Genomic DNA, 22988 nt, shown 5'->3' on the forward strand with positions numbered 1-22988 from the left:
CTATTCAGCTATCAATTTTGACTATCATTGTTTTGATATAATAAGCATTCTTAAAAAGTAAATTAAAAATATCATAATTTATGGCCATATATAGTCTAATTTACCTGAGAGTTGTCTGTATGACAGTTTAGCACTTTATATTCCATAATACTATAAACAAAAATTTCCATTGTATATGATTTCAGATTCAATACGAACTAATAACACTGAAGTACCTAAGTACCTAACATTAAACAGAAATGCAGAGACTGGCATCATGTTTTATTTATATATTCATATAAATAATGGAAACACAGTACAGGTGTTTATAACGTGTGGTAAATAGTAATTCAAATTGGAATATAGTATTACCATCATTCATCTATCACAGTTTAAGTAGAATGGAAAATATACTTAAATTTTTCTGCACTTCTCATCAGTTACAAAAGTACAATTTAATCATAAGTAAATGTTGACATGCATTTGGTTATTGTAGTTTTTCATGAAAAGAATTGGCATTTGGAGGTGTTAGCATATTAATCAATGAAAATTCCCTAATTTGCTTCCAATTGTTATACAAACTCAGAATAAGTGAAGCAACATGAGCTAAAGTGCAACTCTGATTAATTCATATATTAAATACATGATCAAATTCAGAGTACTAAAGAGTAATCTTGGCAAAAATATAAAAATTTCATAATCAAATACTTCATGGAACCTCAATCAGAAAACTGCTAACATATGAAGAAGTCTTTATGAAGCACCCTGGTTTCTCCCAGGTCTCAAAATTGATCTTTGCACAGAATCAGGAATTTAGTATATGTAGAGACTTCATTTTTACCTTGTAAAAACGTGGGTAGTTGAAAATTGTGCAGATAGATTTATTTGGTACATTACTCATTTTGGCCTTCTGAATTGTTGAGAATATGCATTAGATTATATGGAAACATTCTGGAGGACCATCTTAATGATAACAGCAGCAGTGACTTGCAGTGGTATATGAAATATGATTTGTTTTCTCCCTTCCCATCTCCATGTTGAAGTTGAAATGACCATGGCTATGTACTTGAAATTATCATAATTATAAAAGCAAGGACCCCTAACATATAGATTGCCAGAGACGACAATTCTACAAAAAGCCTGCCACTTCATGTAAATGCAACTTAATACTTCTTGCCTGTTGGTATAGGGAAGCTTTAATTGTTTGGTTGCATTGCAGAACCAAACATGCATGCTAATCTTTTAAAGCGAGGACCCAAGTCATTAAGGTAGTCAAAATTATCTTCCTGATCAGTGGCTCTGGATCCTAAGGAGCTGAGAGAGCCAGCTGATGAACCTGTGCCTTCAAAGGCAAAGGTCTGCAGTGAGTCGAAGGGAGGAGCACATGGATCTGTGTTGGCTTCTTCCAGCTTCTCTAGGATGAATTTTCGGAATATGGCAGTGTCTGGGCCCACCTGCAAGGACTGCCTATAAAAGCTAATGATCTCTGCACTCTTGCTCCTGCGAGATTTCCTTTCTCTCATTACTGTGCTGCTTCTCAACTCTACAATATCATAGGCCTCTGAGTCTTCTTCCCCACCACCTTCATCATCATAACAAAATATATTCTCTCCAAATTCTTCACTTTTCTCTGGAAATAGGGTCTGCTTTCTCCGTTGTTTCATAGCCAGCATGAAAAAGATAAACCCTGGTGAAAAAATGACATATGAACATGAATTAACTCATGGAGCATAGTGTAAATTTTGCAGTCCTTGCATTTAACACAAGTTCAAGAAATTTCCTAAGGTCTAAGACTCTACAGAAACAAGTAAACATTAAATGATATCTGAAGCACAGTCATGATTCTGGCTGATGCTTTATAGGAATGTGTGGAGAAAATAAATTACACTGCTTTTATTTAATTTAAAACTCAATTTGCAATTTAATTCATTTTCCAGTAATATACAGAAAAAAGTGCAATAATAGAATTTTACCAAACTGAATGTACTTAGTAATCAATGATACATGATAATGGAAGTTTAAAAGAGGAACTATTTGATATTCATTGAGGCAAAATCATGGAACAATTCTTTTTAAAGTTATCATTTATAGAGTACTATGTATATTTTATTCATAGTATGAATAGACTATAAACTGCACACATATGTATATATACTATATTTATTTATATTTCAGACCTTGTTGTCATACATTAACAGTTTCTGGTAGATTTTATTTATGTATGTATGTATTTATTTATTTGTTTTTTCGAGACAAGGTTTCTCTGTATTGCCCTGGAACTTGCTTTGTAGACCAGGCTGGCCTCAAACTCACAGAGATCTGCCTGCCTCTGCCTCCGGATGCTGGGATTAAAGGCATGCACCACCAACGCCCGATGCCTGGCAATTTTATTCTTTTAAAACTATTATTGTCAAAGACATGCTGAAAAACTGACTTTTATTACAGAAGAAGAAATTGATATTCTAAATATCAACCTACCAGAATTAACGTCTGATTGAGAAAACTTGCCTTGCAAAGTCTGCAAGAAATACAGACTCTAGAATATCTGTTGCTATGAATTTGGTTGTGTAATCTTGATATATAGAATATGTACTGGGTGCTTTATGTCCTCAAAAATGGTGCTATAGCCTCCAGGATCTCATATAACCCCTCCCTTTGATCTAGTGCTGAGATAAATAGCTAATATGGATCAAGGCTCATTTTTCTGCCACAGTTTATGCAAATTGACATTGGCTGGAACTCCAATGCCCATGTTAATGATATGCTTAATATGACTTAACATTTGATTGTAATAGTTGACTAATTACTAACCTATATTTCCTTATTATCTTATATAGTTGGTAATAATATTTTCAGAAACTAGAAATTTGCATTACATTGATTAATGAGCTGTCCAACACCTTGAACAAGATTAGAAATGTACCTACAGTATGTTTTAACCATTTAATTTCATGATTGTATCAATATAAAATATTTGTGTATAATATACAAAAGTCCAATCAAGTGTAAAATATTTAAAACTAATTTTTAAGAACAGATCCAATAATGTACCTTTTAAATCTTATGATAACTATATCATCCCTGTTTTTCAAGAGCAGATTCAATAATATGCCCCTTTATCCTGTCATACCTGAATTCCTTTCTTTTCAAAGTAAGAAACTTGAATCAAAACCCCTTCGTTGAACTTCGTTCCTGACTGTAACTAATCCTTTGTAAACATTCCTCCTAAACAATGGCAAATATCCATAACCTAAGGAATGGCCAAATACAACCCACCCCACCTCTTTGGGAAAAAGGCATTGTTTCCTTAAAGCTACTTCCTTCCATCTGGGAGCAAAGGACTCTTTGGGAGATTCTGAAAAGAAAACTTTGAATTAACTGCCAAGCTGCATCATTTTTGTCCAGTCTCTTCATAATTGTACCATGACTATAGTAGTCTGTAAGGCCGACTCATCTCAGATAAATAACCTCCTCGAAATAATTATGAGCAATGTCTGTAAGACTGGATCATTTCTGCTGACCATCATGAAATTTTTCTGAGCAGTATCTGTGAGAATGGATCATCTCAGGTGACCTACTAAAAATTAATTAGAGCAGTGTCTCTGAGGATAGATCATCTCAGCTGGTCCCTTTGAAATTGTTCTGAGCAGTTTGTATTCCAAAGTCAGTCTTTAAATGTTATTGTTCAGTTTATAGGGATTATCATAGTCCTGGTAAAATTGTTGTTGGGTTACTTTTTCTCCTTTTTGTTTTGTTTTGCTTTTCATGACATGGTTTCTCTGTGTTAAAAGTCCTGACTGTCCTGAACCTTACTTTGTAGACAGCTTTGGCCTCAAACTCCCTGAAATCTTGTTGCTGTTTCCCATGTGATAGGGAAAAATTTATGTGTGACCTTTACCCAGTTTGCATTCAGTTTTTGTAATGAAATGTTATTTATGATTTATTAAAGCTTGCCTGAGGATTCAGAAACAAAGTCAGGCACACGCCTTTAATACCAGCATCCAGAACCTAAGAAGTGGTGATACACACCTTTATTCCTAGGAGTCAGGATAAAGAAGTAGACAGATCTCTCTGAAATCAAGGCCACCTAGGGATGCATGAGATTGAATCGGTATAAAAGAGTAACAGATTGCATGCCTTTAGTCCAAGTACTAGAGGGGTACAAAAGATAGAAGCAGGGTCTTCAGTATTGAGTAGGAGGCATTCATTCTCCTGCCACACTGAAGATGAGGCATTGATTCTCCAGCCACATTAAAGTCAGGAGGGCTCAGTTTCAAGGAGGATAGAAAGACATTGCAGTCTCAGGATTCTCCAAACACATTGAGGAGATTCAGCAGTTTGAGCCTTGGTCAAGAGCTCATGATTGGATCAGTCCATTCATCCTGAGATAGAGTTGAGAATCTAGTGGCCAGCAGGATTGATTTTAAGAGATTCAGCTTAAAATTGGAACCACAAAAATCAGTGTCTGGGTCATTTATTTATTTGTGTTACAAACCTTGTTTTTGGAGATTTCAGAGATCATATTAGGCCAGATTATTTCTTTTTTTGTGGTAATTATTTCTGGATAATTCTTTCATTTTCTTGGTATGACTATTTGTCCAAGCTGTTAAATTCCCAAAGATGTTTTTTATTATTTTCCTGAAAAGACAAAATCAAAACCGTTCCCCAAACCTAACATTTGGGAGGTTCCTAATCTAATCCTTATAAATTTGATCTATGGCTTCTTCTCAATTTTTGTTTTATTTTCTAAAGGTGTTCTATCATCCAAAACAATATGTGTTCTTTCATTGGGTATTAGGTTTTTAAATTATTTTGGGAAGAAGTTTCCTCCACAGTGGCAGGAGAGGAATGAACCAGTTTCAGCATAGGGGCTTTCAAGAATACTCTCAAGGCATGCCCTGAAGGCAAAGAATTACCTTGATAATCTTTTACCTACCTACATTACTTTTCCAATGTCTGCCTTGGTCACTCTTTTTGCATAATCCAGAAGGGAGAGGTATTCTGTTTGGATTATATTTATAAAATAATTGCTTTCAGAAATGCTCTGTTTACAATGTCTTTTTAGGTGACAATGTCTGCCACAATTAAAACATTTGAAATTTTGATTTTTCTTTTAACCTCTTAAAGTCACATCTTCTATCCATGCATCATCATCAGAAACATGAGCTACAATATTAATTATATATCTAACCCAATTATCCAAATATGCTGATTTTGCATTTAAAGTCATAATTTTCATTTTGTATTGCGCATTAGCATATTCAAATGCCATTTTTTCAATTATTATTTTCCTAGCTTAAGTATCTGATACCATTTCATTGATGACTAATGACAATCTTTTTATGAAGTCCATGAACACTTCCTTTGGGCCATGTATAACTATTGTAACTGATCCAATTTGCTTTCCTCCTTCTCTAATTCTATCAAAGCATTTAAAGCTTCTGCATGCATTAAAAGCATGAGATGATCATCATGTTGACATTGCCTCTCTAAAGTAGCATAATCTCCTTGAAGAATTTGATTTTGGAAATTATTTATACCTCAAGCTTTAGCTGTTTGTTTAATATTCTTAGCCTCTTCTCTGAACCAGAAGTCCATTGCAATTGTGGTCCAGGATCTAAGAGAGCTTTAATCCAATCTGTAAAATCTACAGGAATAACCCTATTGCAAACAGACCACATGCTTATCATTTGTTTAATAAATGGTGAATGGATGCCATGTGACACATCAGCCTCCTTGAATTTCCATAAATCTAATATTGTCAGTGTCTTCCATGTAGCTGTTATAAAATCTCCTTTATTTGGCACTTTTTATAATGTTACTGGATATATTAAAGGTGGTTCTCTTACCCATTAGAGTGTTTATTTTTAACCTCAAAATGCAATGTGATTTAGGTTCTCCATGTAATTTCTCAGTATATGTTTGAATATCACTGTAATTTGTTTATGAGGCCTGCATCTTAGCACACATCTGAACCAATATTTTTAGAGATGAACCAATAATTACCAAAAAGACAACAAAGATTATCAAAATAATAAATAGTAGGTCAAATCTGGTTATGTTGATTAACTTTCCATGTTCCATTTTTAAACCACCCAGTATGCAATCATACACAGACCTAATTTTCTCTATTTAATAGTGTTCTCCATTTTTTACTATGGGAAAATAACTGTTTTTTTAAACTAATTCCTCCTTTTAAGAATTTCCAGTACCTTACCGAATCTGTCAACGTCAGTGAACTGTGAGATGTAGCATGTCTGAGTCAGGGAACTTGCTTATAGTCTTGAGATGAAAGTGTTAGCCAGGGGAGAGGGTCTTTAGAAAAAGCCAGAACATTTCCTGAGTTTGGTGAAACATGAAGTCCCACACTCGTGCAAAGATTTGAGGAGAAAACAGAAAAAAACATAGTTTGTCAGGAAGGGACACAGGCAGGAGAGATTTAAGCAGGATTTCTGCCTGACGCTCAGGATTGGAACTGGCCTAGTGGCATCAAAGCTGTTTTTTTTTCCCAAATTCATACTTTAAAGTAGATTGCCAATTGTTCCATGTTAAAGAAAAGACCCAGAGATAGATATTGGGGTTCAACCTGATGTTCAGGGAAGCAAAGCAGCCAATCTACTAGAGAGCTTTTGCCTCTAAAAGGAATGGGGAATTCCTATTTTCAGTGTGGCTAGAGAATGAAGGGTAGATACCGAGACCTTGCTCCAGTCTTACATAGTTACCTAATGCTGGAGTTAAGGACATTAGATCCCGGTTGCTGAGATATTTTTTGTGTGAGATGTTTCCCCTTAGGGCTGGATAAACCTTGTATAGATCTGGGTAGCCTTGGACTCACAGAGATAAGCCTACCTCTGAATCCTGAATTGCAGGATTTAAGGAATGTACCACCATCTACTAGGTTCTGTTTTCAGGAATTGAAGGTATGTGCCTGGTTTCCTGGCTTCAAAATAACTTTACTTTCTGAATTATAAGCCAATCATAAATAATATATCACCACACATTTTTGTAACATGTGAGAAATATCAAATATGCAACAAACACAAAGAATTAAAAGCCAAGTAAACTTGGTTTTAAACTTCAATATGTTTGGAGAAAATAAACATGTACAGAGAATATTTTATAACCAACTCCTTCAAATATTTTTAGTTTTATTTTGCAAATAAAAATTTGTGCTATTCAAAATAACTTACCAAATATTACCATAATGCATATGAGGATGGCAATTATTAGTTCTGTTTTGAATCCCATGATAAAACGGAGTCCTTTGCTAGTGCAAGTCTCTGTGCTTCCACTTTCTCCACAGTCACAGACTTGTATAGTAAGGGTGTTTGTGCTTGTAAGAGATGGGATTCCATTGTCAGCAATAAAGATTATCATGGAGAAGACAGGTTCTTCTTTACGGCTAAAACCAATTCTATTGGTCAAAATTACAGCTGTGTTATCTAAAAAAGAAATGCATTTTCATATTTTTCAACAATGTAAACCAAATATGAAGAAAATGAGTACTAAGGGCAAAGACATTTCATTATAATCATATCTGTGAAAATATTAAAATATCTAGTCAGAAATCATTTTCAAATACTCTGAAAGTGAGTTATATAACTAGAAGAATTATTTAAATCAGTCACAATGCAACCTGAGAAATATAGAAGACACATAGTGAAAAGAAAAGAAAATGTTTCTGTACTTACGAATCACCATTAGTAGGGGCTATTTAGCACTAGACATATAATTAGCTCAACTTTATTTTCAGTAAATTTTCCCAACACTCCTTCAGAACAAATTAATTTCACAATACTGTAAATGTGTAAGATACTCTGTCACCTACCTTCAAACCCATGTACTCTTAAATATTACTCATTCTAATTAGAAAATTCATAAAACAATTTTGGAGAGAAATCTTGTTAGGATATTCTTTTTACTGTGACATTTTAAGTTGTATTTCATATAAATTCCAGACATACATTTATTACTTGTCATTTCAGTTCGTTCCTCAAAATAGAAATACTGAAGAAATTAGGGGATATTTCAAAGATAACTTCAAAGCATAAATTAAGATGATAATCATCAGTTCCATTTATATGAAAATTTTCTTAACTATGAAATACTTAGATCGACATTTTCATGTTTTTATTCCAAAATTTTTTTTGAGTTTTACATTTCTAGGCTTTTGTTTCTTTGCTGTGTTTGTGTTACTGTTGAGTGGCCCTCTATGATAGCTAATTTTTGTTTACCAGTTGATATAATGGAGAAAAATGGAACCTCAATCAGGGAATGTCTAATTAGCTTGGCCTGTGGGCGTATCTGTGAAACATTTTCTTGGTTGCCAGTAGATGTAGGAAGAATGGGACTACACTTTCTAAGAAAGAATACTGAGCAAGTAAGACAAAAACATGCTTGTAAGCCTCTTTGGTTTCTGCTTCAAGCTCCTTATCTGGATTGCACCAAAATGAACTGAAAGGTAATTAAACGATTTTCTTTCCAATACAAAAAAAGACAATGTTATATCACAGCAACATAAGCAAACCAGGGCACATTCCCATTACCCTAAATAATATTTGTATCCATAAAGTCAAACTGAGAGGTACAATATAAAACATTAATTTCCCTACAAGTCTGTATCTAATGCACAAACTTTTAGGTAAAATGCAAAATTTAAATAGATAGATAGATAGACAGACAGACAGAGAGGCAGGCATATATATATATATGTATATATATATATATATATGGAAAATATCTTTAAAGTTACTGAAAAAGCTAAATTAAATATTTTATTATTTATTTTCTTTAGACAAAAGGATCAGAAATGCAGCACACAAAAAGACTCAGAGATATATATTGGGGTTCAAGGTTCGAGCTGAGATAAGAGAGGCAAAAATCTCTCAGTTCCTGTCTCCTTCTGTCTTTTATTTCTTTCTCTGCCCAGCCATATCACTCCTCTCTCCAGCTCCCTAGTGCTGGGACTAAGGTACATGATTCTAGGTGCTGAGATTACTTTTGTGTGAGCTGTTTATTTTAGGAATGGATCAATTTCATGTAGTAAGTGTAGCCTTGAGCTAACAGATTAGTCTAGTTCTTAATTCTGAGTACTGGGATTAAAGTTGTGTACCACCACTGCTGAAATTCTATATCTAAATAGTATGTCTGGCTTTGCACCCTGAACTTCAGGCAAGCTTTATTGAGCCATAAGTAGCACATATCACACAGAGATTCTGCCTTTCCAAACAAAATCCTGACTTTGCGAAATTTATTCTTCAGTTAATAAAGTCTTCGGATTGTGAAGTAAGAAACATAATTAAAAACTAAGTTTATGTAACCTAATTAGATTTGACAGGTATTCATAATTAAATCAAGGTAAATTCACGTAACATAAATATAGATTATGAGCTCTTTGTCTTTATCTTGATAATTGATAGAATCCAATATGGCAAAAGACTACTGATGTCACCACCATGGTTATATTTAAGAGGCTGTAACATATTTTAGTATCTCTAATAAAGGATAGTTTTCTATTTTAAATTTATGTAAGGTGATTGTATATGTAAATCACTTGGTCTTACATATGCTAGAAAAAGCAATTACATTTCTAGTCCCTTGACTCATGACTTCTGCATGTGCTTCTTGTTTGGAGAAATGTGGGGAGTAACTGAATCAATGTCCTTAAAATTGATTTTGAGTTGTTTTCAATTTTGACCATTGCTCATTTGTTATATTTTTCCGTATTGCATCAACAATAAATAATCATTTTACCATATCCACTTGTATAAAACTTATTTGATTATACCAAACATGCTTATACATGGGGGGGGGGTTACCTTTATTGTCTATTAGTATAAAACTTGAGTTGTTCATGTCTTCCACAGAGTGATTAAAGTAAAAATGGTGATCCTCTATTGACTCATCTCTGTCTATTGCACTGATGGTTTGAATTATCTGGAAAAATATAAAGAAAGCTGATTATTATTTTTTAAAATTCAAATTGCTCAATGCTCTTATCTCATGTACTTTTTCTACAAATTACTTTAATAATATCATTGGAACTATTGCATCATTTCTATATTTTTCCCTTACTTCATTATTTGTTCTCATTATTCATCACATAGTCAGTCATTATGATTTGTAGATGCAGTCATGAAGTATAGAATTCCTGGTAATAAACATTTTTAAAGTGATTAGTTTTTTCAATAAAGTAATTAGTTATGAGGTTTATTTTCAGAAATGATGAAGTTAAAGCATAAAGGCAATGTATGATTGCCTTTGACCAAATAGATGATAGGAAAATAACTTCCCAATTATGTGCCACTCTCTATCTGAAATCATAAAACTATAAGAAATGCTCATGGAATCAAATCAGTTGTCAATTAATTGTCTTATGACATGATATATACTTATTCATTACATTAAAAAAATAGATAAACCAGTCATGATCATGCAGTGAAATTGTGATTAATTCTGGAAATTAAAATAAATTCACTATAGTAACTATTGTTTTCTGTTTCCATCAAATCATCATCAAAATGCTTTTAACAGTGTTTCAAACAAAACTTTACTTGATAGAGAGATAAAAGATCCAAATGAATACGTTATATTTCAAAGACCAGTTAATTTTCTGCATGGGTGCAAATAAAAGTTTTATGAAACTGAAGCAATCTGTACAATATGCACTCATATTGATTTATGTTTTCTAAATAAATTGTTTTCAGTTAAATAATAAATTTTTAAATATATGATTGTAAGAAAAGTTTTATTCAACTGAAGTTTATTGTAATAAATATGGTTATCACATTATAGCAAGATATTCATTTCATTTTAAAATTCTTTATGATTTTGTTTACATTAATGAGGACAAGTATTTAATATTGTAGTATTTTTAATCCATGTTATGTTACTTGCAAATTTTCTGACCTCAGACATTTGGCTAGGTATAAATATATAACGTTATGGATTCATTTGCAGGCTCACCTGGACTTCCTTTGTAAAGAGCTTGTGTACATTCCTATAATTTTATTATATCCTCAACAAGAAAACTTTCCCTAGGTAGATTACCATAAATGGTGTTGCAGTTTTTTATTGATTATGTGGTTTTGTTTTATTTTTCAAAGTAAAACAAGAATTAAAAGAAATCATGAAGCATACACTTACCTTGAAGTCGTGCACATTTTTTAGTTTAGGTATTTTAATTAATTTGCCTTAAAGTCACTGTAGCAAGAAACATGATAAACATTCTTTACAACCCAAAAAGAAAAAAATGTAGGAAAAAATCTTTTGAAATGCCCTTAAAAGGCTCTGTCATTTAACAGAGTTGTAAAAGCACACAGTTGAGTCTTTAAAATAAAGTGGGGAAGATTGGGACTGATGATTCATGCTTGTAGAACTTGCTAAAGGAGGCAGGGTCAGGAGGATCATGAATTTGAGGCCAGCTTGTGCTACAGGTTTTGCCAGTGTAACTCACAGATAGAGCATTTGAGAGCATTTACATGAATTGTAATACAAACACAATTTTAAAAAAAAACACCCTTTAGAAAATGAAAGCTTCAGAAGATAAAACCAATGATTTTGTATGTATGCTCCAGTGTACTTAATTAAAACTAACCAAAATACATTGTTCATCCTAGAAACAAATAAAATAGGTAAGTTGCATAAAATATAAATGCTTTTGTATTTGTTTCATACATGGATTTGCAACAAGATATAATTTATTCCCATAATTTAAAACAAGATGTCAGTCTTGAAAGCATCTGAGGCACTATTAAAACAGTGCATTCAACTTGAGTGTATATATGTATTATATTATAGTATATATATATATTATATTTTATATTAATTTTCAGGTGAGCACTATCATATATATATGTATATAGATATATATATTTTATTTACCAAAGACAAATCTTTAAGAAATGGATATTAGTTTTTGATTGTGAGCTTACACACTGAACTGAACTCCTGGAACCTTGTGGCAGAGATGGAGGAGTGATAAGCAAAGGGACCATGATGATGAAACACACAAAGACAGTTGACAGGATAAGGGGGAGCTCTTGAATCCCAGACTGATGGCTGAGAGGCCAACAAGGGACTGATCCAGACTCCATGAATGTACTGCCAGGGAGGAGGCCACAGAAATCACTGGGGTCTTGGGTAGTAGATCAGTGTTTACCATGGTATACGAATGATCTTTGGGAGCCCGTTACAAATAGAGGATGCTCTCTCAGCTTTGACACATGGGGAAGGGCCTTGGTCCTGTGCTGGATGAAATGACAGACTTTGGAGATCCCCCCAAGGAGGGCCTTACCCTCCCTGAGAAATGATGTGGGGATGTGGTGTGGACTTGTGGGGGGGCCTGTTTGAGGGGCAAGGGAGGAGGGGTGGGAGAGGGAACTGGTATTGACATGTGAAGCATTCGTGTTTCTAATTTAAATGAAAAAAATAAGGGTGAGTGTCACCAAAATAGAAAAAAAAAGAAGAAATGGATATTAATAGGCTCACATTATTTTCTCTTAAAATTTAACAATTGGAAAAATGCATTTCAGTGTGCAAATAAATCTAAGAAGTACTTCTCCTTAGAGGTGATTAGTTATCTAAGCTATTTTATTTAGCTAACTGAGTCTACTGAGCTCTTTGAAATTAACATGATTTTCAGTAATTAATTATGATATTTTATAATTAATAAAATAATCATTGATTTAGAAAAGAAGTATTAGGGATAAACCTACATTATAGTCAATTTTGATAGCTCTGTTTCTAGTATTTCATTTGTTGTCTGCATGCAATTCTGTCTTAGTTCCCCTTACATGGTACATTGGACTTCCTATCTATAATTATCTTTGGATTCTATGATAAAAATTAATACTGTAAACTTAAAAAATTTTACAATAACCACTTTTAGTATGAACCTATGTATGATTTAAACATATATATTATTTTAGAAAATTTTAAAATGCTCTTTTGATAAAATCTTTCAATAATTTCATTTTATAATAATTATATTAAGTTTCAGGTAAGTACTGTCATCAACCAGAATAAGAATGGATGATAAACAGTCCTTTGAATGTCTCTTAGAGCTATTCTTCCTGGTAGAGAGATAGGCATTTTATTACTAATTATGCATATATTATATACTAGTATATAAGCATATAAATATACTTAAACTTTATATAAAATGCAATATGTATGATTAATTGACAACCTGTAAAGCACTTTAAAGAATAAAGCATCTTTTACCTGGTTTAATTTGATACAAAGAATAACTAAGTTTCAACTATTATATAGATCAACTTTTTATGTTGTAAACTATTCATAGAGTGAAATTATATTTATGCCCTTGACCATGTCAATAAATTTGAGCACAGATAAAATTTTACAGTCAACATTTTCTCATAATTGCTTATTTATTAATGAGCTTGTAAAACATTTTATAATTAAAGAGTGAACCTGTCTTCAGTATAATTTTGATGATATATTGTTTATGATCTAATATAGCTTACCTGAAGATCAGAATGCAAAGCTAGCAAATTCATAGAATCAAGGCATTGGTCTTTTATTCCAGCAGCAATACTAGTTAGCCATACAAGCTGGGCAGTTGTGGCACAGAGCTTTAATCCCAGCACTAGATAGTTACATAAAACAGGAACAGAACTTAGGACAGGCCAATTATCCCCCAGCCATGTTTAGAGAAAGGATCATCCCAGCCTTGATGGAGGTAATAGTTCTCTGGTGGCTTGGCTTTTTTGCTTTTCTGATCTTCAGATTGAACCTCAAAATCTGTTTCTGGATTTTTACTATTCATGTCAAACAATACTGCTTTATATGTCAAACAATCTACCAATTGGGAACCAACCCTTCAAATGTATGCAGTATTGGAGATCATTCTCATTCAATCCATCAAAATAAATGAGTTGAATTTGCTCAAATCTAAAATCAATGTGTGAATAGTTTAATAATACAAGTAAGAATGAACATTTGTTGATCTTCCTATAAAACACTTACTACATATTTGATTTAAATCTAGTTAATGCCAAATATTTTAAGTCCCTCTTTGTCAAGAGTTTATAAAATGTACATATGTCAAATACAAAGGAGTGAATATACAATTTTTTGAAATTTCATAAAAAAGATTGAAAATAGGAAAAAAAGCTGCTCAAATTTCAACCACAGCAGCAATTCAGCAGCCAAGATTCCTGTGGGAAAGCATTTCAACCACTCCCACTATGCTTCCCTTTGGACTCTGCAACGTAAAAGTCCCACTCGGATCCACAATCAGACAGAACCCATCACCCACCCCCAGCCATCCAGCCCACCATTGAATGAGGCATCAGTGCCCCCCTGAGACACAGGCACACATTGATTGGTGGAAAAGACCCAGAATTAGATCAGAAGGTAAGACTCATGCACAGAGGACTCACCATCAACAGCAACCATGCCTCCCATTGTACTATGCAAACTACAAGTCCCACTCCATCCTGCAAACCCATGGAACTCATGGTCCTCCTAGCACCCAACTGTCCCCAATGATAAAAGTGACACCCAGAGACACATGCATCTCCTGCATCAATTGGAGAAAGAGCCCTAGCATTAATTCACCAGAGGCTTCCAGAGGAACAGATCCATCTTTACCAATTTGAGGAAGAGATGGGTATAGTGCAAAAATACATTCATCAACAGAAAGATCAACTGGGCAACAACAGAACCTAGTGGCTCTACAACAGAAAGACCTGAATATCCCAACACCAATGAAGCAGGAGTAAACAACCTTAAAAATACAACCTGAACTTGACAGAGAACCATAAAAAGGAAATAAAACTTCACTTCAAGAAAGCAAGAAATGGCCGGGCATTGGTGGCTCATGCCTTTAATCCCAGCACTCGGGAGGCAGAGGGAGGCGGATCTCTGTGAGTTCAAGGCCGGGCTGGACCGATAGCCTCCTAAACAATACAGAGAAACCCTGTTTCGTAAAAACCAAAAAAATAAAAAAATCCCAGCACATAATTGGCAGCATAGCAAACCTCAACAGGTACAAAAAAGTTGGAGTAATTCAATGTATCTTATCAGACAACCATGCTTTCAAGTTAGAGTTAAAAAAATAACATGCAGGAATCCTACAAACTCATGGAAATTGAATAATGCGCTAATGCACCAAGCCTGGGTCAAAAAAGAAATTAAAAAGGAAATTAAAGGCTTCCTAGAATTCAATGAGAATGAAGACACAACATATCCAAACTGATGGGATACTTTGAAAGCAGTACTAAGAGGAAAGTACATAGCACTAAGTGCCCACATGAAGAAACTGGAGAACAGTCATACTAGAGAACTAACAGCACAGCTAAAAGCTCTAGAAAACAAAGAAGCAAACTTCCCCAGGATGAGTAGATGCCAGGAAATAATCAAAGGGAGGGCTGAAATCAATAAAGCAGAGACTAGGAAAACAATATAAAGAATCAATGTAACAAAGAGTTGGTTCTTTGAGAAAATCAACAAGATAGACAAACCTTTATCCAAACTCACCAAACAGCAGAAAATTAACAAATTCAGAAATAAAAAGGGGCACATAACAACATACACTGAGGAAATCCAGAGAATCATCAGGGGACACTTTGAAATCCTGTACTCCACAAAATTCGAAAATTTAAAGGAAATGGACGACTTCCTGGATAGATATCACCTGCCAAAATTAAATCAAGAACAGATAAGCAATTTAAAGAGACCTATAACACCTAAGAAATAGAAGAGTCATCAAAAGTCTCCCAACCAGAAAAAGCCCAGGGCCAGATGTCTTCAGTGCAGAATTCTGACAGAAATTCAAAGAACAGCTTATACCAATTCTTCTCAAAGTATTCCATACAATAGAAGCAGAAGGGTCTTTGCCAAACTCTTTTTATGAGGCTTCAATAACACTGATACCCAAGCCACACAAAGACACAACTAAGAACGAAAACTTAAGACCAATTTCCCTCATGAACATTGATGCAAAAATACTCAATAAAATACTGGCAAATCAGATCCAAGAACACATCAGAAAACTCATCCACTGTGATCAAGCAGGCTTAATTCCAGGGATTCAGGGTTGGTTCAACATAAGAAAATCTATCAATGTAATACATCATATAAACAAGGTGAGGTACAAAAATCACATGATCATCTCACTAGATGCTGAAAAAGCCTTTGACAAAATCCAACATCCCTTCATGTTAAAGGTCTTGGAGAGATCTGGGATAACAGGAACATACTTAAACATATTAAAAGCTATATAGAGTAAACCACCAGCCATCATCAAGCTAAATGGACAGAAACTCAAGGCAATTCTGCTTATATCAGGGACAATGCTGTCCTCTCTTCCCACACCTCTTCAATATTGTACTCGAAGTTCTAGCTAGAGCAATATGACAAAAAAGGAGATAAAGGGGATACAAATAGGAAAGGAAGAGGCAAAACTTTCACTATTTGCAGATGATATGATAGTCTACATAAGTGACCCAAAGAACTCTACCAGGCAACTCTTACAGTTGATTAACACCTTCAGCAAAGTGACAGGATACAAGATCAACTCAAAAAAATTGTACTCCACAAAATTGGAAAATATAAAAGCAGTGAACAACTTTATGGTCACAAGACCAGATAATCAATTTTAACAAACCTTCTACTCCAAGGAAAATAGGAGCAGTCATTAAAACTCTTGAAACCAATAAAAGCCCAGGGCCAGATGTTTTCAGCACAGAATTCTATGAGAATTCCCAAATACACCTCAAATTGTTACACAGAATATAAAAGTAGAAATATTTCTAAATACTAATTATGAGGCAACAGTTAGCCTAATTCCCAAATCACACAAAAAAACAAGGAAGATAATTACATACCAATCTATCTCACAAACTTAAATGCAAAATTACTCAATATAATTTCTTTCTTTAAAGACTCAAAGTTCTTGTGATAGAGGTCTTTCACTTGCTTGGTTAGTGTTACCTCAATGTATTTTATCTTGTATGTGGCAATTGTAAAGGGTGATGTTTCTCTGATTTCTTTCTCAGCTCTCTTTATCTCTGTATATAGTAGGTCTAATGATTTTTTTAAGTTGATCAGCAAATGGAAACCAATATATGTGTTACATTGGAGAGGAGGTTTTGCTTTTTTTCTACTGCATGTTAAGAAAAATATGGACAGAATAATAGTTAATAAAGATTTGATTTGAAGAAGACACTTCTTGGTTTGAAGAGATGATTCTTTATCAAGTGATTTTTGAAGTTTCCAAAAGGAGGAAGAGGCCCCACAATTAAAGTTCATTAGGATGATGACAACACCATTAAACTGAATAACACCAAGATCAGCTTTGGACCACAAACTGGGAATAGTAATTTCAACCTGACGTCTTTAGATTATCCAGTCTCACAGACACTGCTCTGAGCAATTTTGAGGTAGCTATTTGAAACGATCCAATCTCACAGACTAATTTAACTAGAATTTTAAACATGTCCTGTACTTTCCCATTACTCAGAGACTGGACAATAAATGGTACCTTGATAATTAACCCAGGTTTTCTTTTCAGCACCCCCTAAAATTTCCATCAGCCATAGACAATAGAAAGTAACTTTAAAAACAGAACACCCACATTCCCAAGAGATGGGATGAATGATAATTGGTCACTCATTGGGTCCTGATATTTGACACTGTTTAAGGGAATTGGTAAAAATGCACTACTTTTGATCAGGAAGAAAGTTGAAAGAAGGGCATTTTATTCAAGTATTTTTTAAGAAAATAATACAAATATGACTAGATAAAAAGAATAGATTATTGAATCTACTACGAAAAGTATAAACAGACAATAGAGATATGATAGTATAGTAGGGCCGAATATCGAATCTACTCTCAAAAAGCAACTACTAGTTTTAAATATTTTATGATCGATTTGATATAATGCATGCAAATGTAGTATATTGTTACAAATTTTAAACAAATTATGTTAAAACTTACTGTACTTACATTTCTAATATTTTCAAGGTATTATACCTGTATAGGTCATTTTAAAATGGAATTCAAATTTTTAGTCCTTGAAATTTGTTGTTGTCAACTCTATGGTATGGTGAGAAAATGCATTTTAGTAATTAGTTGACTATTACTATAGAACTTGTAGTCACATTAGTTATGCTTACAATGTCAAAGAGATGTTTTACCCAAAAAGTTTATCTTCAAATACTTCAGAGATTTACAAACCATAGCATCTGAAAAGTTTTAATAATGCAGGCTCATTTTTATGATAATGAGACATGCCTGCTCTTGGAAGCATTATTGTAAATCAGAGAAGATGATGGGCATCAAAGAAACTCCACATGAAGTTTCCATTCTTTGTTGCATAGGTAAGCCACTGAGCAAGAAAGTCCCCTTGCCCTCAACTCCTGACAGGATACTGTCCAAGTTGAACAAACAGGACACTAAAGAATTTGACTGCTAAACTTGCCAAGACAAGGAGGACTAGTTTTTCAGAATATCTTGTTTCACAGAAATGTCCATCAGAAATGCTAAGTCTATAGGCCCCAAAAGAAGCCTGAACAATGCAGAGAAACCCTGGTTGACTGTATAGGCAGCCAGCTTTTTCTGACATTTCTCACATGTTTGAAAGTCACTTGTTTGTGCTTCCTGTGTACTCAGTTAATATTATTTCCTTTTTGAGTCTCTGAGGGAGTACAGAATACATAGTATGGTTACAGTGTTCCATGTCTACCAGATTCAGTATAAAAACTCACTATAGATGTGTAAAACATAATATTTTAGGAAGACATTAAAAGTAATGTGATGATGCAAATTAAAATACAAAACGAATTAGGGACAAGACTTTGGACTTATCAAGAAATAATTGACAATGGAGTATTTTCTCTGAAATTGTCAAATGCTAATAGACTAGACCTTGTTGATGGGTTTATTGCCTGTATATATTGTACATACTTATTATACTTACTATATGTTTTTTCTTACATTAGTTATAACCTATATTTAAAATTGACACATAAAGGGAACTTATGAGGAGATATCTTGCTTATACAAATAAAGCCTTCTGAAAGTAAAAGAAATAAGCCTACCATTAGCTAAACATAGATGTCTGTATTTCTTTACAGACAGAAAGGAATTAAGATAGCTTGGCAGAAACAGTATATAACCAGAGAAAACAGAAACTCACTTGTCTGCAGAAATGCAAAGGTGGCAATTTTTGGCCATGCCTTGCTTATTCTCTCTAATCTCTCTGCACCTTCTTCAGTACTTGACTTTGGGTTTCTATTTCTTAGACCAACTAAGAACTAATTTAACAAAATGGATTTAAGTTTTTACAAAGTAAAAAAATCACAGTATAGGTATACTAAATTATTATTTTCTTTAGTAAAAATGTATATAGCATTTGTCCAAATATATTGTGATGAATATAACACAAATGATATACTTCACGTAATATAAAATATATTGCATTATATTAGCAATTAATATCTTATACTTAAAGAATACAAAACATGAAATTCTCTGTTACTCAGGATTTAGAGATCAATTGTGATCTTTTATCTTACCTCACCATATTCAGCATTTTCACAAACATAAGTCTCATAGTACTGAGAGAATTCAGGAGCATGGTCATTAATATTAAATACTTGTACATACACAGGCACAGAAGACATCTGTTGTACATTGTCTGCAAATTAAAGATATAGAATGTAACTAATTATATCTCTATTAAAAGTCATGCAATTAATTGAATTAAAGGTTTGTTGTACACTGACATTTTAACTTGAGGAAAGCTAAGGTTTGTGTCTATGTAATTCATATATTTACCTTTAATAGAGACTTGAAAAGGAAACTATGAAGGAATGTTGCTTAGTGCTTTGCTCTTCATTGGTTTGTTAGCCTGCTTTCTTACAACACTAAGGACCATTATCTCAGAGGTGGTATCTGGGTATCTGCTATCTGGGTACCCCATGTTAAACAATGTATTAAGAAAATGTACACAGGCTTGCACCCATAGTAATTATGTTGGTCATTTTCTCAGCTTTAGTTTCCTCTTCCCTGGTGACTCTAGCTGGAGTCAAGGTGATACAACTCCCCCCCAAAAAATACAACAAGCAGTTAAACTGGTTCACCCTCAGACTGTTAAATCTCCTTTTCTTGTCTGCTGTACTCCATATCTCCTCTTCATGTCCTAAAAGCCTCTGGAGCTGGACTCCAGCAGAGTGGGTACTGGGACTGAAACTCATGTAACTTAGAAGACAACTCAGGGAATAAGTATCATCTGTATGTTTTAATGAAACCTATTATATAGGAAAGAGGTAAATAACACCCTCAATACCAATAAACAAACAGCTTAGTCTTGCCTGGCCAAAGTTTTTATTAAAGATTCCTGTATTCCTTAATAAAAATAAAGTAACATGAGCATAAAAAAAAAACAAAAAAACAACAGAGGAATTACATTTAAAAAATGTTGTACCATGTTTTGAATGGGAAGAATAAGACTATGAAGGTTATTCAGTTTTTTCATGGTCCCACAATGAATAATTTGAAAATGGGAAAATTAAATAGTGATAACAGCTTACCTGGGATTGAAATTATGTTTTATATAATTAATATCACTTTGTTTGTTCCTGTGCTATTCTTTAAAAAAGTGGTTTAATATCACTGTCAAATATGAAAAATTAATTAAAAATTGATGAAAACATCCACACATAGACAGTAGATTTTAAAATAGACCCTACCATAGCATTACATTGTGAAACTGAAGAGGAGCAGTCCCAGGGTATTAGAAAATCAGACTTAATATATCTAGCTACTGTTCAGAAATAGCCACCAGATGATAAGTACCAAAAGGCTAGTCAGTAGTTAACTGTGATCCTGTAGAAATGTTAAATTTAAAGTGATTTAAGGAAACATTAGTAGCATAAGTTATGTATTCGCCTTTAGTGAAGTAGACGCTAAATTCATGACCAATTTATAACAGAATTATTCCACAAGACAGGAAAGATTTAGCTATAGCAATGGTGGAAAGTGACCATCAGTTACAATGGAAAACATGGTGGAAATAGAATAATGAAGTTGATCTAGATGTGTGGAAATTTCCCAAAGTTCCTTGGTGAAAGCAAATTTGCTGTTGTGCAAACACAGTTTATTCTTGATGATCACACCATTTCCCCATACATGATAAAACCTTTGAATGCTTGAGAAAAGTTGAAGAATCAGGAAAAGGAATAAATCAGTCACTAAACTTGTAGAAGTCCCCAAAAAAATCATCAACTGATTTTTTACAAATAGTGACTTCAACTGTAAATAGAATGATATTTGATGCAGAAGTTAGACAAACATTAATTAAAACCTTGGCTTTTGAAAATTCTATTTCAGAGCACAAAGGTGAGATTAGGCTTTTAAAGACAAAATCAGCACCAGTAGATGAAATAATTAAAATGAAGTTGACATTGGATCTCCCACTTGTGATGATACTTGGATAGAAGTTATTTCTAAAAATTTTAAGAAAAATCGGCAAATATTTTTATTGTGGTAAACCATATCATCTGAAAAGGGATTTTAGGAAAAGTTTTTCTAGAAACAACATATGTTCTACACATTATCCAAACAGAATGCCATGACCTTCTAGAGTATACAGAAGGTGTGGAAAAGGCCACCATTGAACTAAATTATATAGATTAAGAAAGAGACAAACAAGATAATACTTTGCCATAGGGAAATAACTTGAGGTTCCTCTGATAGGCCACAGTAACATTTACTTCAATCATTCCTTATTGGCACTAGGACTCCTCAGAGCACTTAAAATGTAAATTCTTGATCTTAAAAGCCATACTGCTTTGGATCTTGTAGCAGCTTCATTAGATATGACAGAACTTTTCATGAAAACCATTAAAAAGTGATTTGGCAAACTGCTATAAATGATCAGAGACCTAAGATAAAAATTCAAATGAATGTCATGGAAATTGAGGGTTGAGTATAAACAGGTGAAGATGTAGCAATACTTTCATCAGTATCTTGGCATCCATAATGGCCTTTTCAGAAAGTAAATGTCCAGCTTCTAGGGATTCAAACTTCATTCCATGTTTTAAAAATGTGCACGTTGGGTCAATTGTATGTGGACAGAAGTACAGATAGAGAAATTAAAGACATATGTAGCTGACATAGCAGTGAATATATGGGGAGATGATTTATTCCACCATTAGAAAACACAGATTAACATTCCTCCAATCTCAGAAACAAACTATGAACTAATTTATGCTTCTGTGAAAAAGTATTAAAACATATTAACAAAAACAATCAATAACCTTACAAGTTGTACATAAGCAGTGCACAACAGCTGCCAATTGCTCAAAGGTATCAACAGCCTTAATTTTAAAGTAGTTAACTGAGAAACCTGTTTGGGTGGAAAAATGACCTTTGACATTAGAAAAATTACAGGCAATGGAACAGGCTATACATTAAAAGCTAAATGCTTAACATATTGGGTAATCAACCAGAGTCCTTGGAATTCTCCTACATTTTCATTAAAAAGAAACTTGGAAAGTGAAGAATACTAACAAATTTAGTAGCTAAATAAATTAGGTAATTCAACCAATACTCACTTTACAGCTTGGAATCCTAAAGGATGATCTATAGCATTACCCAGAGATAGATTAAGCAATACTTTATTAATTTTAATTTTACATCCTAATTTGAAAGGAATTACAATTGTGGAGAGACTGGATTATGGTAAAAAATAACAAAACAAAACATAAACAAAAACAAAAGCTAGTGAGTTATCATCCTATATAATTTAACAATGTGTTCACCTTGGAACAGAAAGCAGGATATGTGTTATTATGGAGAAGAGGCTTGGCTTTTGTTTGCTCCACAGAAGAAAACCTACAGATACTGTCAAAATCAATAAAGAGTATATTGAAACAGGAGAGAACTCTTGATTTGAATAGGTATAATTCATCAAGCAGCCTGGCCATTCACTCTTAATTTATATGACTAGAAAGTGCTTTTCATTTGATAAGATATAA

The 22988-nt window shown here is 33.5% G+C and overlaps 1 protein-coding gene across 1 annotated transcript in view; it reads right to left on the reverse strand.

Annotated features, from left to right (window-relative positions):
* Nucleotides 1-246: 246 nt before the first annotated feature.
* Cdh19 (cadherin 19) overlaps nucleotides 247-22988 on the reverse strand; it is an 88444-nt gene continuing 65702 nt past the window's right edge. The window contains exons 9-12 of the mRNA XM_005077231.4: nucleotides 19524-19645; nucleotides 9798-9915; nucleotides 7170-7421; nucleotides 247-1666 (exon numbers count right to left, since the gene is read on the reverse strand). Of these exons, the coding sequence (XP_005077288.2) occupies nucleotides 1176-1666; nucleotides 7170-7421; nucleotides 9798-9915; nucleotides 19524-19645 (983 nt within the window). The 3' untranslated portion in view covers nucleotides 247-1175. The remainder of the gene's footprint in view (nucleotides 1667-7169; nucleotides 7422-9797; nucleotides 9916-19523; nucleotides 19646-22988) is intronic.

Source organism: Mesocricetus auratus, unplaced genomic scaffold, assembly GCF_017639785.1.
Source record: "Mesocricetus auratus isolate SY011 unplaced genomic scaffold, BCM_Maur_2.0 Super-Scaffold_100676, whole genome shotgun sequence".
NCBI lineage: Eukaryota > Metazoa > Chordata > Mammalia > Rodentia > Cricetidae > Mesocricetus > Mesocricetus auratus.